The 18,185-nt window shown below is 26.0% G+C and overlaps 3 protein-coding genes across 5 annotated transcripts; 2 read left to right on the forward strand and 1 right to left on the reverse strand.

Annotated features, from left to right (window-relative positions):
- Positions 1 to 312: 312 nt before the first annotated feature.
- On the forward strand, positions 313 to 4,953 carry LOC122853412 (tetratricopeptide repeat protein 39B-like). 2 transcript variants are annotated; one of them, XM_044153876.1, is made up of 10 exons: positions 313 to 901; positions 1,662 to 1,711; positions 1,809 to 1,837; positions 1,916 to 2,096; positions 2,185 to 2,317; positions 2,379 to 2,511; positions 2,586 to 2,751; positions 2,982 to 3,706; positions 4,088 to 4,321; positions 4,398 to 4,953. In XM_044153876.1, the coding sequence occupies exons 2-10, from the start codon at positions 1,685 to 1,687 to the stop codon at positions 4,597 to 4,599; spliced, it is 1,830 nt and encodes a 609-aa protein (XP_044009811.1). In that variant the 5' UTR covers positions 313 to 901; positions 1,662 to 1,684; the 3' UTR covers positions 4,600 to 4,953. The 2 variants fall into 2 exon arrangements, with proteins under 2 accessions (XP_044009811.1, XP_044009812.1); XM_044153877.1 differs by lacking the exon at positions 313 to 901 and adding an exon at positions 1,453 to 1,577 and having other exon boundaries at positions 4,398 to 4,684.
- Positions 4,954 to 6,943: 1,990 nt separating this feature from the next.
- Positions 6,944 to 10,372, forward strand: LOC122853413 (putative uncharacterized protein DDB_G0282129). The gene is made up of 3 exons (XM_044153878.1): positions 6,944 to 7,531; positions 7,600 to 10,019; positions 10,100 to 10,372. The coding sequence occupies exons 1-3, from the start codon at positions 7,528 to 7,530 to the stop codon at positions 10,103 to 10,105; spliced, it is 2,430 nt and encodes an 809-aa protein (XP_044009813.1). The 5' UTR covers positions 6,944 to 7,527; the 3' UTR covers positions 10,106 to 10,372.
- Positions 10,373 to 10,643: 271 nt separating this feature from the next.
- LOC122853414 (probable E3 ubiquitin-protein ligase makorin-1) lies at positions 10,644 to 14,272 on the reverse strand. 2 transcript variants are annotated; one of them, XM_044153880.1, is made up of 6 exons: positions 13,314 to 14,272; positions 12,868 to 13,036; positions 12,133 to 12,775; positions 11,738 to 12,060; positions 11,506 to 11,662; positions 10,644 to 11,424 (listed from the first exon to the last, which is right to left on the reverse strand). In XM_044153880.1, exons 2-6 carry the CDS (start codon positions 12,903 to 12,905, stop codon positions 11,311 to 11,313), a joined length of 1,275 nt encoding a protein of 424 aa, XP_044009815.1. In that variant the 5' UTR covers positions 12,906 to 13,036; positions 13,314 to 14,272; the 3' UTR covers positions 10,644 to 11,310. The 2 variants fall into 2 exon arrangements, with proteins under 2 accessions (XP_044009815.1, XP_044009814.1); XM_044153879.1 differs by having other exon boundaries at positions 13,824 to 14,097.
- Positions 14,273 to 18,185: the final 3,913 nt, after the last annotated feature.

The raw sequence follows: 18,185 nt of genomic DNA on the forward strand, positions 1-18,185 counted from the left end.
TAATGATTTTTAATGATTTCGGAGTATTCGGAGTATTTTTTCTATATCGAAATTTCGAAATTAAATTAAATTAAAGTTCTACAAATTTAAACGAGAAAAAAATTAAATAATTTATTGATTCATGATAAAGTTGTTTTAAAAATTAATAATATTTTGGATATTTATAATAATGATAATGTTAATTGTTAATAATTATTAAAAAATTAATTATAGAAATATTAAAAAATACGAAAATAAATTTTTTAAAAAACGCGCAAACTAGATCGTTGCATATGGCGTCAAGTCACGTGAATGTGCTTCATAGTGAAGCCAATGAAGTTAACAACTTCCCATTCAGTATTAGAAAAAAAAAAAAATAATAAAAAAATCAGATAATACTAGCTCCAATGAGCTCAATCGGAATGAATCAAGCCGACTGAGTCAGTTGAATTATTAGCCAAGATTTTGGAGCAGTGTTATTGTTGTGCTCAGTTAGCAGCTGACAGTTTAACAGCTGTCAGTTGATGTTTTGCTCTCTAATCTCTACATAATATAATCTCTCTATACATGCTTACTGATAGAAACTAATTGACTGTGTTTTTTAATTTTTAAAAGTCATCTATTAAAATTAAATTCCATATAGTTTTTTAAATTACCGTAAAAAAATATAGAATTTTTTTTTGTTTATTTATTTAATTATTTAATTAACTCGAAATAAATATAGTTGGTTCAAGTATTCATAGTTGTCTTGACCCTTGTCGAGGTCGTCTATAAACATTATCCTCACTAAATTGATTATAAACTCTAAGGCTCTACGTATTTTACAATTTAATCTAAAAATCTATATTTTTTTTTTTTTTCTTAAATTAACATCAACGAGGGGAGTTTATCTACTTGGTATTTCAAACTCAACATTTTTTAAGTAAGTTATTATTCAATTTAATTTTTTTTTTTTTTATAGAAAAATTACTCTGTAAATGGCATATATTCGCTAGAAATATTTTAAATTATTATTATTCATAAATAAAAATGAAAAAAAAAAAATATTTCTTTTGTTAATAAATTAATTTTCTATTTTCTTTTTTTTTTTTTTTTTACGTGTAATTTCTTTTACAATTATAAATTACAATTATTATTAAAAAATAATAATAATTTTTTTTTCATAAAATAGAATAAAATATGTAAAAAATAAATTATTATTTCCTTTTTTTTTTTAAATAATTGCCTGTTTATTTCAAAACACGTCAACGTTATTATTCAAGATAGAAAAAAAAAAAAAAAAAAAGATACCAACGTTTTATCAACATTCCAATTATTATAACGCTTATCATTTCGTATTTTTTTTTCTTTTGCATTTCAATTGTTGGGGAATGAAAAAAAAAATAAAATAATAATTGCAAGCAGAAATATAAATTATATATTATTTGATAAAAATATATCTTGAAAAATTGTGGTATAATAAAGAGGACGCGTATTTTAAAATTAAATCTCAAGATTGAGTTAATAAGTGAAATTTTATTTTCTATCCATTGGTCTGAAAAGACACGATATTCAAGAGAAAGTTTTTTAAACAGTTATAATAAACTTGGTTAATCGAGGCACGTTTATTTCAAGCTCTATTTTTATATTTACAATTTGCAAATTTTAAACAATATAAAAATCATTTCCAATTTATTTTACAGATTAACAACAGCAACATCAAAAAATGTCTGATTGCGAATGTGACGATGAGGTATTTATAATAGAAAAATAATCAATGGAATAGTTGTTGACATTGAATTATAAAAATCGATCATTTTATTCATATTATTCTATTTTATTTATTCTAGTTCCAAGATGCACAGGAAGACATATCAAGGTAAATTATTAAAAAAAAAAAAATAATAATCATAACTTTACATTAATTTAAAATAAAAGAAAAAAATTGTATTTACAGACCAACAACAATGGATCTTGATACGTCAATTGACGAAGCAAGACAAGCCATTTATTATTTTTTCAACAATGATTTTGACAAAGCCAGAGATCTTTTACAACCATGGGCCAATTCAAGCATGTATCATTCACTAGGAAATGCTGTGTTTGCTTGTCTAGAAGCTTTTCTCACCTTTGAACAGGTACAAAAAAAAAAAAAACAAATTAATTATCTTGTCATTAATAAATACTAATTTATAATTAATTTTTTTTTTTTCTTTTAATTTATAGAAACATGTTGAAAAAGCATCTGAAGCACTTAAATTATGTATGCATGTTTGTTCCAAGCATCGACGTCATGTATCATTGACACAAAATATTGGAAAAATGGTTAAAAGAACAAATTACGATAATTATACAATAGGTAATCATTATAAAAATATTATTTTGGAAATTTTTATTAATTTAATTAATTACTATTTTAGTTGAAGTACATGCTGAACTGTGCTATGCAGAGGCATTATTATTAAAAGCACTTTTAACATTTGTCGAGGATGAAACACTTGTTAGTTTTGTCAAAGCTGGACTTAAAATTCGTACATGTTTTATTATGTACAAGTGAGTTTATTTGCATAATTTAAATTGAATTTAAAATTAATTTTTAATTAATTGTTCTGTGTAAATTATAACAGAGAATGCTTGGTCATATTAAAATCACGTAAATGGGAAAGTGAAACACATAGAGTACACTTTGAGAGTGGTGTTAAAATGGGAATTGGAACATTTAATTTGATGATATCATTATTGCCTGGACGTGTTATTAAACTGCTGGAATTTATTGGTTTTTCTGGTGACAAGGTAACAAATCAATTATCATTGCAACCCTGGTGAAAATGATTTCTCCGATTTTTCTCCGATTTTGTCCGCATTTTCTCCGATTCTTTAATTACTTTTTTTTTTTAATTTTTCAAAAATCGGAGAAAATCAAAGAAAATCGGAGAAAATTAAAGAAAATCGGAGAAATCATTTTTACCAGGGAATAAAGTAAATTTTTTATTAATAAAATATATATTTGATTGATTGATTAGGAATATGGTTTAAGAGAATTACAAAGTGGCTATGAGGATCGACGTGGTCTCCGACAAATTCTTTGTTCAATGACATTATTTTCATATCATTTGATAGCGTCATTTATATTAAGCAGTTCAGATAGTGATTTGAGCTGGAGTGAAGAAGCCCTGCAAAATGAATTAAGCTTATATCCAAATGGTGTTTGGTTTTTATTTTTTAAAGGACGATTAGAATTTATACGTGGTAATACTGATACATCAATTGAATGGTATACAAAATCATGGAAAAGTCAAAATTTATGGCCACAATTTCATCATCTATGTTTTTGGGAATTAATGTGGGCACATTGTGTTCAACAAGAATGGGATAAAGCATTGTCATTTGCAGTATTATTAGCTAAAGAATCAAATTGGTCACGTACAATATATCTTTATCAACAAGCAGCAATAATGATTATGAGTAAAAAAAATAATCCCCAATTATCAGACAAAGATTTTATCAATAATCTTATGCATGATGTACCAATTTATAAACAACGAATTGCTGGTAAATCCTTGCCCATGGAAAAATTTGTTGTTAAAAAATCAGAAAGATATTTTGCACAAGATAAAACATTGGTGTTGCCAATATTTGAGCTTATGTATGTATGGAATTTATTTAGAATTGTTGGTAAAATATCAAATTTTATAATGAACATGTATAAAATTATTGAAGATGAAGAAAACAACATAAAAAATAATCCGTAAGTTGATATAATATTTATTGGTTTCATATCCCTTGTAAAAATATTTTCTCTAGATCTTTCCGGATTTTCTACGCAATTGAGATTTCCGGAGTTTTTGTAGATTTTCTCCAGAGTTTTTTAGAAAAAAATTCCTCTTATTTTTCGTATGTAAACTCTTATTTCTGGTTTTTATATTGATTTTTTCTATTTTTTTTGTTGATTTTTTTAAGCGAATATTCCGGAAAAAATTCAGAGATATTATGAAAATAGTCCGGAGATTATACTCGGTAAATATCTCTGAAAGTCTCAATTGCGTAGAAATCCGGAGAAAATCCTGAGATTTTTTCCACCAAAGATTTTATTATTAAAAGGTAAAAATATTTTTTTTTGTTTTTTTAGAAGAACAATTTATCAAACCGACAATGAGGCATTGCTGTTGTTATTGAAAGGTGCTTGTCTCAGACAAATGAAACATCCACTGCAGGCAGAGGATTGCTTTAGGCAAATTATTAAACTAGAAAAAAAATTAAAATCAGACACTTATCTTGTTCCTTATGCAACTGCTGAAATGGCACTTTTAGCGAGAGATCGTGGTGATATACGTGGTGCTATTGCACTTCTTGAAGACGCCAGGTAATTATTATTTTTAAATAAAATGGAAATTTTTAAATGAAAATTATCAGTATTTATTTCAATTTAAAAATTTTAGAAAAAATTATACTGGTTATTCATTGGAATCAAGACTGCATTTTCGTATTCATGCAGATTTATCAGAATTAAATGATGAAAAATTATTAAATGATTCCATTAAAAATAATCAAGTTATTGAAGAAGCAGAAGAAGCTGAAGAGGCAGCTGAAGCTATTTTAACTGAATTGATATCAAAAACTAAAATTGAAACTGCTTGTTGATTTATTTATTTATTTTTTTTTTTGGGTTAAATAATTTACATAGATATATTTGATATATGTACAAAATATATAATTTATATTAATTTATGGGATAAAATGGTTACATTTTAAATTATTTAAAAAGAAAAAAAAAAATTAATCTTTCGTGAACCAAAAAATATATAGCTTTCCTGGTAAAAATAATTTCTCCGTTTTTCTCCGATTCTTTTCAAATTACTCCGATTTCTTAAAAATCGGAGAAAGTCGGAGAAATTTTTTTAACCAGGATTTAGTCCCTTAATATTATTATTGTTGATTTATCTGTAAGATAAAGTATGTATAATTATTCATTATAAATATTATTATTGATTGTTATATTGTGTTTTTTAATTTTCCATTATTATGATGGGTTTCGAGTTATAAATTATTGTTAACATTTTGAAGTAATATTTTTATAATTTCTTGATGACCAAGACGTTTTTACATTGAGCTCGCTCTGCTTTTTTTGTATGAATCTAAATCATTAAAAAAAGCATGTGTATTAAAATAATGAAATTATTTAAACAAATTATTTATTTGAAAATTTTAAAATAATAATTGTTTATACGTTGTACATACCAGCCCAGTTAAAAAAATCTCATAGAAACCACGAAAAAGCGTCAAATACACATCAAATGCTCATAGAATAATAATAATATCTATGAGCATTTGATGTGTATTTGACCCTTTTTTGCGGTTTCTATGAGATTTTTTCAACTGGGAGCGCTTCAACTATCAAATGAAAATTTTCAAGAGATTTTATCTTTTCATCTTCCGATATGGATTCAGTATCTTCCTATTAACAAAAAACAAAGCCATAAAATAATTACAATTTGAAGTGATAAGAAAAGATAATTAACAATTATTTTACATAAAATTTACCTGTTTAGGTTCAGCTAAAAATGTTCATCATTTTTTATTTTAATAATATTTTTGGTAGCTTTTTTTTCATCTTCTTCTTTTTGTTTTTTTTTTTGTTTACCACATTCAGCTTTGTCATCATTTTTGCTCATGGCAATGTTACGATATTTTGTAAGTTCACTGATTACCAGCTGCAATTAAAATAATTAAATTAAAAACTTTTAATGACTTTATATGATGTTCATTTTGAGTTTTGTTTTCAACAGCATCTTCACCAGCCGTATAAAAATTGGTTCTTCTTGCAAGGAAAGAGAACATTGTACCCAAGACCTGTTAAATCATAATAATAATAATGAAATAGTATTGTTATTGTGATCTACATCGTCCAAACATATTTTACTCTAGTTTAGTCGGTTGAGTAGATCTATATAGATGCGCTTGACGGGTGTTGACGGGCAGATCTACGGCAACACATCTATTTAGATCTATATCTGATTTTTCCCCGGGCTACCCTGGTAGAAATATTTCTCCAACTTTTCTCCAACTTTTTTTCAACTTTTCTCCGCCATTTCTCCACCTTTTTACGAAAATGACCCATGGGTGGAGAAATGGCGGACAATCCGGAGAAAGTCTGGAGAAATCCAGAGAAAATCTGGAGAGATTATTTCTACCAGGGATTATATAAATAATAATATTTTAATTTTATGAAAGAAAAAAAAAACTTTTAGATTGGAGAAACGGCGGAAAAAAGTTGGAGAAAAGTCGGTAATATGGTGGAGAAAAGTTTGAGTAAATTTTAGCTGGTCAAGGAAATTTCTCCGCTATTCCCGGGTCATTTTTAAAAAAATTTTGAAAAAAAGTTCAAGTGGCGGAAAAAATTGGAGAAAAGACGGAGAACATTGTTTATTAACTCATTTATTAACAATATTATTATATTAATTTCATAAGAAATACAAAATAATATCAAATAGTATAATTTTTTATATTAACAATATATAGATAAATTTAAAATAAAAAAAAAAAACAATAATATTTACACTGCTAATGTTTTTTAAATGAATAAAAATTAAAAAATTCCAAATAATCATAATCTTATTTTACTAAATAATTACATAATTATTTTGTTAATTAAAAACAAATTAAAAAAATATAGATAAATTTACAATTTAAAATAAATGGTAAAAAATAATAAATTATTAAATTTAAATATTTTTAAAATTAAATAATTGTTATTCAATTGTTATATATACATATTTATTTTATCCTAAATCAACAATTGCCTATTTTATTATTTTCCAACAATTAAATTGCTTTTATATTGGTTCATCTTTTATCTCTTTTAAATTTATTGTCATTTTATAATTTAGTGTCTCTCTCTTTCCCTCACTCTTCCGCTGATTATTAGATATTTAGATGCACTCTGACGTTGATCGTTATACAACACATACACACACATACATATAAAAAAAAAATAAATAAAAAATCATAAAAAATAATAATAATAGATATAAAGTGTGTATTAAATAAGCGCCCAGCTGCGCCCAACAAGTACGTGTGTGTATATAATGTAGACTACACACATAAATATTATTAATTCATTTTTTATTTATTTATTTTTATTTTTTTTTATATAATTTAACATTTATTTAATAACAGTTTATAATATTTTTTACAAATAAAAATAAAACTCGTCGTTCTTAACCTATAAAAGGTCATTTTTATCAATACTATTATTATTATTTTGTTGTGTGTTGATTAAAAAATTTTGATAAGAATTTACAGTGACGCTGATATTTTTTATCATTTTAAAAATAAAAAATAGTGTGTGTATTAGTGTGAATAGAAAAATAATTAATTTAATTGTTTATATGTAATTTTTACAATTGTTAAATCAATAGTTTTTTATTTTTTAATTGAGTACAAACTATTTAACCTTGGTTTTACGTTGAAACGTCAAATTATTTTTTTATTTTGGAGTAAATTGATTTTAATTAAAAAAAAATATTGTCTGAAGAATGAGAAGAAGACACAACAAGTTGAATTATTAATATGGGTTAGTTAAAACAGAAATGTTTATTTATGTAATAATATATGAGTAATAATTTGTTGTTGATTTCACAGTGATGGCTGAAAGTGAACGAGGACTAGAAATAAACACAACAACAACAACACCAACAACACCATCAACAACAACAACAACAGCAAGACTTCAATGGCTACGTCAACGTCAAGAAGCATTACAAGAAAAACTAATACTTAAAAATAAAGAACTAAAATGCTTATGTATTGATGAAGCATATTTAACTGGTGTGGTACCACCAGAAATACCACTTGAACCAGGTGAAAGTCCACCAATATTACGTAAACGTATTAGTACATCATCAATTGTAACCACATGTCCAACAAGTGTCATAACAACAACAACAACAACTAAGCCTAAAACAAGTCAAGTTGAGGAATCAGCATTAGAGCTAGAACGACAAGTACAAAGTGAAATTGCTAAAACATCATTAGCCATTGTGAATGATGGTAATGAGAGTAAAACTGTTAGAAGGAAACATCGACAGCTTTATCAACAAAGCCAAAGACGTTTAAAAGAATTAGATACACGTTTAAATTTTATACGTCAAGGATATGGACAATTATCCAAAAGAACCATACCAAATCAATCATCAGATAATTGGCAATTATTATCATCAACAGCATCAACAACATCAACAACGACTTCAACGACAACAACGACAAATGATGATGTTAATAAAATTGCAACAAAACATAGAATTAAGAAACCACGTCCACCATTTGAAGCATCATTTGATAAAGAACCAAGTAGCAGTGGAGGTAGTACAACAAGTAGTTCAAAAATAATCGAAAGAAATACAATACATAATGATAATGATTTTACAAATACACATGATTATTATCGTTCTAAAATTCGTTATATTAAAAATTATGATAATCATACACAAATTGATCACAATGCTGATCCAACAATATATCCAGATCATTATAGAGCTAGAACATATTCACATGGTAATAATATTGAAGATTCAAGTATTAGAAATTTACGTAATTTACAATTTGAAGATAAACCATATAAAAATTCACCAAGTATGTTTAATTTAGATTGTGAATCACGTAATAATAATAGCAATGATTTACACCACTGGCAAAATAAAAAATATTTAGAAACAACTGGTTCAGGATATTTACATCAACATTCATCACATCGTCATCCACCATCACATCAACAACAACAACAACAACAGCAGCAACAGCAACAACAACAACGTTTTTATTATCAAGATAGATTATCATCTTTACAAAAATCAACTGGTCAATCAGTTTATCATCATGGTGATTTATTAGAACACAATATAGCACCTAAAAATTCAATTTTATCATATTCATATAACAACAACAACAATAATCAGTCTGTGATAAAACATCAAGATCAATATTATCCTGAATCAGTCAAGGATAATAATAATCATTATAAAGAAAATACAAATGACATGTTAATGTCACAACAAGAAAGAATTCCACGTAGAAATACAGTCAATGATGGACTGACAATGACAATGCCACGTCAAAAAATATTAAATTTAAATGATAATTGGCCTTGTGTTGTTGATGATGCTCATTGTTATCAAGACAATATTTATCAACAAGATAAATTTGGTAGTTTAGATAGACGAAAAAATATATTTCCACATCATTCAATGAGAGAAACAACATCACCACATAATAGATATGGTGTTAATTTATCACCAGTTGAACATCAACAACAAGCACCACCATTACCACCACCTCCATCACTTCCACCATCACCACCACCACATACAAGAGTTCTACTAAGAACACAATCATTGGGAAGTGTGGAAAAATGGCAATCAGCACAAATAAATAATAATCATCAACATCATCATCAACAAATTGAATCACCAACTGGATCAATTCGTGATTCATATGTATCACGTGGTGGTGGTACAATAAGAGACAAAGAATGGTATGATAATACAATTGATTGTGGTTATAGAATACCTCCAACAACAATACCAAGATCAACAAATTTACGTTATCCAAGATCATCACCTTCACCGTCATCTGTATCAACATCACCAAAACCACAAACACCACCACCACCACCACTTCCTCCTCCTCCACCTCCACCACCATTACCACCACAATCATCATTGTCATCATCATCATCAACAATATCAATAGCAACAACACCAAAAATTGTTGAAAAAGATCTTGAAATACCAGCTGAATCAAGTAATCATGCTGGTAAATATCAACCATATCGAGAAGTTACAAAGCCATTTGAAATGTCAGATTTTTATAAATATTCAACTAAGTATAGAAAAAAACAAGAACAAACTAGAACAACAACATCAAATGATAATAATCCAATAAATTTTAATAGCAATATTGATGATTCAAATTATATTCAAAGTGTTCAACAACGACCTCCAATTTCTGGTGGTTATATTCCACCATCACAGAGAAGAGTTTATGATCGTTCAACTTATCCATCGGTATAATATTTATTTAATAATTTTGTTTAATATTGTTTATAAATTGTTTTAGTAATTATTTGTTTTTTTATTATTTTCAGAGCTAGATGACACAGATGATTGCCATATTCAATGAAGCACATAAATTATAATAATGCAATATACATTTAAATGATTTATTAATAACAATGTAAATTAATATTTTTATAGATATATATATATTTTGAAATAATTATCTATCTCGTTTTAATTGTAAAAAAAAAAGATGAAAATTTTTACCAAATTATCAACATATTGATTATTATATTTTTATTTTAAATAAAATATATATACTTATATTGATTAAATAAATAATACACACATTTTTTTAAATTGTTTTTTAATTTTTTTATTTCAATTTGACAGTATGTTAGATAACAGAGCCTATAAATGTTTTTATTTTTAATTTTTTAATTTTCAAATCCCTTGATGATTATTATTTTGTTTTTTATTTTCATTGCTTATTTTTTATTTTTTTTTTGATCGATTATCTAACACTACAAGTACAAGATTTATTTATTTTTTATTAATATTTATTTTTAAATAACAAAAATATATTTTAAAACGAAAAAAATATCAAGAGATTAGAATTAATAAACTCCATTGATTTCTTTTTTTTTTTTTGTAAATTAAACGAATGTAATGGTTGATTGAGCATAAATTTTTGTTGAGTTTAATCTTCAATCTGTACCAATTTCCAAAATAATAATAGTAATATTATGAAATTGACAAGTACCATACACAAGTGACCATTCATCAAATATTAATTAATATTATTACAATATAATATCAAAAAAAAAAAAACAAACTGATGCATTATTCAAATGTTTTTTCCTCTTTTTTTTTTGTACGATAATCAGTAAATTTAAACCAATAGAGTGCATTGTATTTATCACAGATTTAGGTATATCTCGTGATCTTACATTCTGATGTGGGTGATCAAGTGACGATCCGACGTTTAAACAAAATTTTAATTAATTTTTTCTTTTTTATTTTTTTGACTAATTTTGGTACGACGAACGTCGGAGATGACTTGTCTTCTTGGTCAAAACACAAACACACACAAAAAAATTATTTATGTTAATATTATAATCAGACACGTAAGTAGGCACGATGATAAGCATGAATTTTATATTATTAATTTTTTTTCTTTTTTTAATATTTTTCTAAGCGACACGCGGACTTACCCAAAATATTAATTATTATTAATTAATGGCAAGAATTAAAATAGAGAAAAATGATGATAGGTATTTTATTTTTATTGATTTATATTTTACCATTCAACAGAATCATCTGAATCGGAAAATAAAACAACAACTTCATCTTGATCATCCATGTAAATCCAACGATTGTCTCTTTCTTCTAAAAAATTCCACAATATAAGTTGCTGAAAAATAAAAAAGATGCTGGTATTAATAATTTGTTGATAATTATCTTTTAAAAAATATTTTTAATATAAATAAAATACCTGCAAAAAATCAAGATCAACATCGCCATTTCCAGCTTGGCGTGCTGGTGGACCAACATCTGTTTTAGTACCATCAGGTAAAGCATGAAGATAAAAACATTTGTTGCCAAAGGGACATTTGCCTTGACCCTTGTTGAAATATTTGCAGTCTTTTGAACTATTTAAACAGAATAAAAAAATACATTTAAAGTTGTAACAGTTTTTTCATATTAAATTGTTTTAAAATAATTACCTGAGTGCACCCTTGTACTCGACAATGAGTTTTTCTTTTTCATCTTTAGTATCAACCCAATAAGCACTTGGACAAACAAAATCTGATGATACACGACACTCTGGACAAGATCTTATTATTTTATTTTCAAATTGTTTAGCTTGTCTCCATTTTCTAATACAACTTAGACAAAAACAATGATTACAATTTGGTAATATACCAAATCTTTGTTCATTTGATGATTTTTCCATAATTATTTCAAAACAAACACCACATGTTTTATCACGACTACGTTGAATTGCAAATGATAATTCCATATCAATTTCATGTTGTTTAACACAAGCCTTGAATAAATAAACAAATATAGAAATAAACCAATTAATAATATAAATAAATAAATAAAAATTAATACATACATTTGTGTGTTTATCACGTAATTCTTCATTGAATGGATGTAATGCAGCTCTATCACATAGCTCACAAATATCACCATGTAAATATGGACATTCAAGTTTTTTGCAATAACCAGTTGCTTCACCATATGGACATAATGGTTCTGATGCTGGATTAACAGTTGTACCAGAACTATTAACAGCTTTTGCATATGAACCAGGTGATGTTTTATAATAACCACTCATTGATGATTCTTCAATTGATTTATTAATTTGTATTGATGGTATAAATTCTGGTGCATTAACCCATTCATCAATTTTACTTGTTGATGGCATTTTAATTTGTTCTGTTGATGTTGATGTTGAGGATGATGATGATGATGATGAACTTGAACAGGCACTTGATGACAAAGGCAATGATGATGTTTTGTTATTATTATCTTCAGGTAGATTTTGTTGTTTAATTGTTGTTGTTTTATTAACTGGTGTTGAATGATTAAATTTACAACGTGTACCAAATTTACATGTTCCCCATTTAAAAAAACGACATGATATTATTGGTACTGTTGTTGATTCATTATCAGATTGTTCATCATCAGCATCTGATTCTGATGGATGACGATATCGACAACTGTCACCCTCTCTGCATAAACCATTTTTGTAATATCTGTTGAAATATTTATTTATTTAATTACATCAACAAGTTCAAGTATTATTTATAATTTATTTAAACTCATTTAACAATTTATCAATACTCACCGACAAGTTACACTTCGTGTCCAATCTTCGTCAGCCATTTGCTGTATTATCCGAGTTCTTGAAAAATACCAATTGTCTCTATCCCCTCACAATGAAGCAAAAATTATTTAATATGCAGAGTTCCAGTTTTTTTTTTTTAACACTTGTTGATGACGGCAACGACAAATTTCTATCACAATTAAAATAATTTACAAAAAATTAATAATAAATTCCAGCAATTAAATAAAAAAAAAAAAAAAAATGAAAAGACAGACAGCTTTGTTGTGTTGAAGTTCATAAAGTGAATGATATTATTAAAAAGTCAAGTCAAAATCATCAAAATCAATTACTCCAACTCCAAAAAAATAAACAACAAAAAAAAAATTGTAATTAAATTATTTCACTTGAATATAAATTAATAATTTAATTACAAAATTAGCTGAATAATAAGAGAATATAAAATTTACCAGTTGTTGTTTTATGATGATGTATTTATTTTGTTTGTGTCCCAATTTTGCTTTGATGTAAACAACGAACAAAATGTCGGTGGTCGTTAAAACACAATATTCTTGCACATGTACATATTGCATGCAGTTGTATATGTATTGATGAGAGAGGAACGTAAAAGTAAATTTTTTTTTCTTTCTAGAGTTGAGAGAGAGAGAGAGAGAGTAATAAACACACTGATAGACACACCTTGGTTTAGATGGTGGTAGTAGTGGTGGTGGTGGTTTTGTCGTGATTATCAATCAAATTAATACTACAACAAATTTTTAAAGTCACAATGAACTTGAACAGCTGTTTAGTTGTAAAATCAATAATTTTATAAATTTTAAATATTGTGTTTCGCTGTGATTGAAGCAACAATAACAACAACAACAAATTTGTGAATTTATTTTAAATGATTGTTCATGCACCACATCCACATGTACATAGATAATTATTTTTAATTGTTTTTGTTTTTTTTTTTTTCTTACTTTTTGTTAATTCGGTGCAAAAATTTAATAATCCCGATGATGATAATTGACAACAACAACAACAGCAACCCTTTTATCCTTTCTATGTATATCTATGCCATTCTCATCTCTCATTGGTTGACTTATACACTTTGAACCTCCCCACGAGCAATATACTCGCAAAACTTGACAAATAATTTTATTTTAATTATTGTTATTATCATTTTATATTTTATGCATATGTATTTTAAATACACGCAACAGTTGTTGTGTGTTACCGCTGTTACGTGACAATTGTCCTTAGGCAAATATAAAGGGCAAGAATTAAAGAGACAATTTTAAATAACCCTTTAAAAAATAATTATTTGTATAAATTTTTTTTTTGATTGATTTTTTAATATTTTCAATTTTTATTAATTTTGATAATTTGGTAAAGTATATATATATAATCGAAAATATTATTAATGAATATTTTTAAATTGTTTATAATTTATATTTGTTTATAAAAAAAAAAAAATACAAAAAAAAAAAAACAATTATTATTTTTTTGGGTGACAGAAGAGGCACTGCATGTTTTTAAGACGATTGCTGATTGGCTGGTGGGAATTTAATCCGCCATATTTATTTTAGAGATAATTTGAATTTGAAATTTATTTCGATAGTTATTTTAGATATTCACTAATAATAACAGCAAAATGTAAATTTTATAAAAAGCAAATAAATTAATATTTTGATGACTGTCAGTCAGATGTACACACAGTGTTTTGTCTATAGTGCAGCAAAATTATATAAAAATAAATAATTTTAATTTTTATGTTTAAATATATTAACAATTTATAAGCGTGTTTAAATTATCAAAAAAAAAAACATATATACATATTAGTTATTATCAGTCCACAAAAAAGATAATATACTACATATACATTAAAATTAATTGTAAATTTAAGTGTGACTGGATGATTTATAATAGCTTCATAAAAATATTATTTGTAAAATCAAAAAAAAAAAAAAAAAAAACAACTTTTTTTTTTTGTAAAATTACACAATACAATATTTTTAATTATAACATACTATTACCTGTGTAGATCACCATAATAACTAGCCAAAAATAATACTTTGTCAATAATAACAAATGCATTTTTCGATTTTTCTTATTTATTTTTTTTTTTTGTTGAAAAAAAAAAACCAAAAACAATTTTGCACGATACAGTGCAAACTTTTTCTTTATTTTTGAGGATGATAATATTCATTTTGACAGATTTCTATCACCGGATGCAAATGGTCCAGCATCAGAGATAGAAAGAAATAGACGCTTATCTATTTAACACAGTCATGTGATTAAATTAATTTATTTGTTCCTTATTTTTATACAAAATAAGTGTTTTTTTATAATCAAAGTTGATTTTAAACACAAAAAATAAAAAAAAAAATAACAAGTGAATACTATCGTTAAAAATTTAATTTCAATAAATCAATTTATACATTTTATCAACACACAACCTAGATTTTATTTATCAAAATTCATCGAATATTACATTGACAAAAAAAAATTTATATTTAGTTATTTGATATCAAGAAGTGAATATTATTTTTTCAATACATTTGAAAATTAGTAAATGTATTTATATCAGACATATATGTTTGGTTCTGCTTGTATCCTTGCGGAAATTATTCGCGAAGCTTGTTCATCTTGTTGACTTGATGGTAAAGATGAAGTTTGTTGTCTTGGATGACTTGATGACCTTGCTTGGTTTTGCCGATTGGATGATCTTGCTCGACTTTGATGACTTGCTGATCTTGCTCGCCTTTGTCGGCGTGATGATCTTGATCTTCTTGACTGTCTTTGTTTTTTCTTTCTTTTTTTTTCTAATTTTTCTTTCAATTTTGTTATGATAAAATAGAAACAAGAGCCAATAAGAGCAAGTAAACAAATAATCACAATTGAAATAAATATATAAATTCCAATTCCTTCTTTTGGAGGACGATCTACTTCATTTGGCAATTCAATGTCCTGACAAATTGTTTGTTCAACACTGTCGACAATGTTAACGCAGCATCTCCATTTTCCATAATCCGATTTATCACCAGATTCTACCCACTCTATTAAATTGACATTATAAATATAAATATAAGTTGGATTTAATCATAATTAATATAAACATATATACAGCTTACCAGTAAATCGAAGTTCACATACAGAGTTTTTTTTTCGAGGAAAATAATGTGAATCATCAATATCACCAGCTGTAAAATTAATAGTGCCATGCATCTTAGTCCATTTGCAATTAATCATCTGTGCATTAACTGCTGGAGATATGTGACAATCAAGACCAGGACCAGTTGATCGAATATGGTGATAGTCATCGTACAAAGTAATCTTACTTATCAGCTTTGAGGTAATTGTATAATCTAAAAGAAAAAAAAAATTATAAAATCTTATAAATATAATTATAAATAGTCAACAATTTATACTTTTAAGTATGATCATTATTGGAAGTTTGACCAGCTGAATAGTATCATGCAAGTTTAAGTTGGCTAGGAGTTTTAGTTGAGGGCTACAAGTCCAATTGCCTATGTCTCCTTCATGCAGATCTATTAAACAATAATAATGATGATTTAATTTTATTTATTATATGAATATACTTATAAAATAAAATTCTAAAAAGTGCTTGTATTATATTTACTGTGTATTGTAAGATCACATGAAAATAAAGTAGTAGTATTGACTGTGTATTCATTTGAATTTTTGGAAATGATGGATCCATTTGGATGTTTCCACAAGCAATAATCAATTTCATGACCTTCAATTAAATAATTGTCATACGTTTTCAAATAGTTTGATATTTCACAGTAAAAAACTACTTGTTTTATTATTGTTTCATTTATTCGCTTATCAGTTTCGTTAATATATTCAATTTGTGATCTAACATAAAAATCTGTTGAAATAAAAAATATTAAATTTATATTCAATATAATTTCTATTATAATTATTTGGTTAAATGAAAAGTATTCTTACTTCTGACTTGAACAGAAAAAAAGTATTCAATAATTGTGCTTCCGATGGTGATTTCATCAAAAGCTAGTTGACATTTCCAAGTTCCGTTGTGTTCTAATATATTTGCATTTTTTACAAACATTGAACAATTGCCTGTCTCCAATTTATCCTTGTCAGTTATATGTCTAACTTGCTGAGTTGGAGCTTGAATTCTACAAAATAAAAGTGGTCTATTGTCGGAACAATTTACCTGTAATTCATGTAAAATGAAATTAATATCTACAATGCTAGTTAATTGAGTAATAAATATTAATTTATATATATACCAAAAATTCATCGTTATTTTTTACAAAGTGGCTATTATTTCGGTACATATATGATATTTCATTATATTTCTTCATTGTATGAAAATTATTTTTTAAAATTATTTTTCGATTGATTGTAAAATTTTCATAATCAATCGAGATCTCTTTCATTCCATAGTTATTTGTCGACGAGTGATTTATTTTAAATACACACTCACTGAGGCTATTGATCTCGTCAATTGGTGTAAACCTAATTAACTGCATTCTGTAAGTAATACAATGTTTCAAAGTAAATATTCTATTTTTTCAATTTCAAAAAATTTATATTACTTGATCGATTTAACTTTTGGTTTAGATTCTTCAATGACAATTCCATCGGTAGACATGAACAAACATCTTTTTGGATTCTTCAGCATATTATACATCGAGATACTAAAAATTTCTGTTGTCTTATCTACAATAACTTTGACATGAGTTGAATCTGTGCAAATAAAAAATAATAATATTTTCATTATACAAGTATAAAAAATGTACAATGAATTTAAAATAATTAAATTATCTAAACTTTACCCCAAGTTGTGACGGAATAAATCGATGTAAAAACAGGATATTCAAAATCTTCCGATAACATTTTGTGGTAATGCATTGTCCAAATACCGTTGTCAATAATAGACACATTTCCGTATAAATAATTCATGGACTCTCCGTTGGATTTTTTTTCATTCTCTAAAGAATCTTGTAATACGTGAGATGGTTCGAAATTCATATAAAAAGTTCCAACTGAAGTACCATTTGGCATTTCAATAATAACTCTCAAGTTTTCTGCAAATACATTAACATTACTTGTTAGCCAGAATGGAAACAGTGATCCTACAACAGCTCGTATATTATAATAATGTCTAATGTTGTTTTGAGTTGGTAGAGGGTCAAACAATTTCATTGAATACCGAAGTGATGCAGTGTTTTGTGTTTTAAAATTATATATTTTATCCGTTTCATTTTCTCTTTTAAGTATGCATTTATAATATCCATGATATTTAAAATTAAAGAAATAGCCATAAGTGTTTTTAGGCGGTATATGAG

Source organism: Aphidius gifuensis, linkage group LG3 (assembly GCF_014905175.1).
Source record: "Aphidius gifuensis isolate YNYX2018 linkage group LG3, ASM1490517v1, whole genome shotgun sequence".
In the NCBI taxonomy this organism is placed as follows: Eukaryota; Metazoa; Arthropoda; class Insecta; order Hymenoptera; family Braconidae; genus Aphidius; species Aphidius gifuensis.

Excerpts from the sequence above, each read along its gene's own strand:
- LOC122853414 (XM_044153880.1), bottom strand. The coding sequence starts at position 12,905 with ATGGCTGACGAAGATTGGACACGAAGTGTAACTTGTCG. Across the intron at positions 12,776-12,867 it reads ACACGAAGTGTAACTTGTCG|ATATTACAAAAATGGTTTAT; the intron begins GTGAGTATTGAT and ends ATATTTCAACAG. Across the intron at positions 12,061-12,132 it reads TACGTGATAAACACACAAAT|GCTTGTGTTAAACAACATGA; the intron begins GTATGTATTAAT and ends TATTTATTCAAG.
- LOC122853412 (XM_044153876.1), top strand. The coding sequence starts at position 1,685 with ATGTCTGATTGCGAATGTGACGATGAG. Across the intron at positions 2,097-2,184 it reads CTTTTCTCACCTTTGAACAG|AAACATGTTGAAAAAGCATC; the intron begins GTACAAAAAAAA and ends TTTAATTTATAG. Across the intron at positions 2,318-2,378 it reads TTACGATAATTATACAATAG|TTGAAGTACATGCTGAACTG; the intron begins GTAATCATTATA and ends TTACTATTTTAG.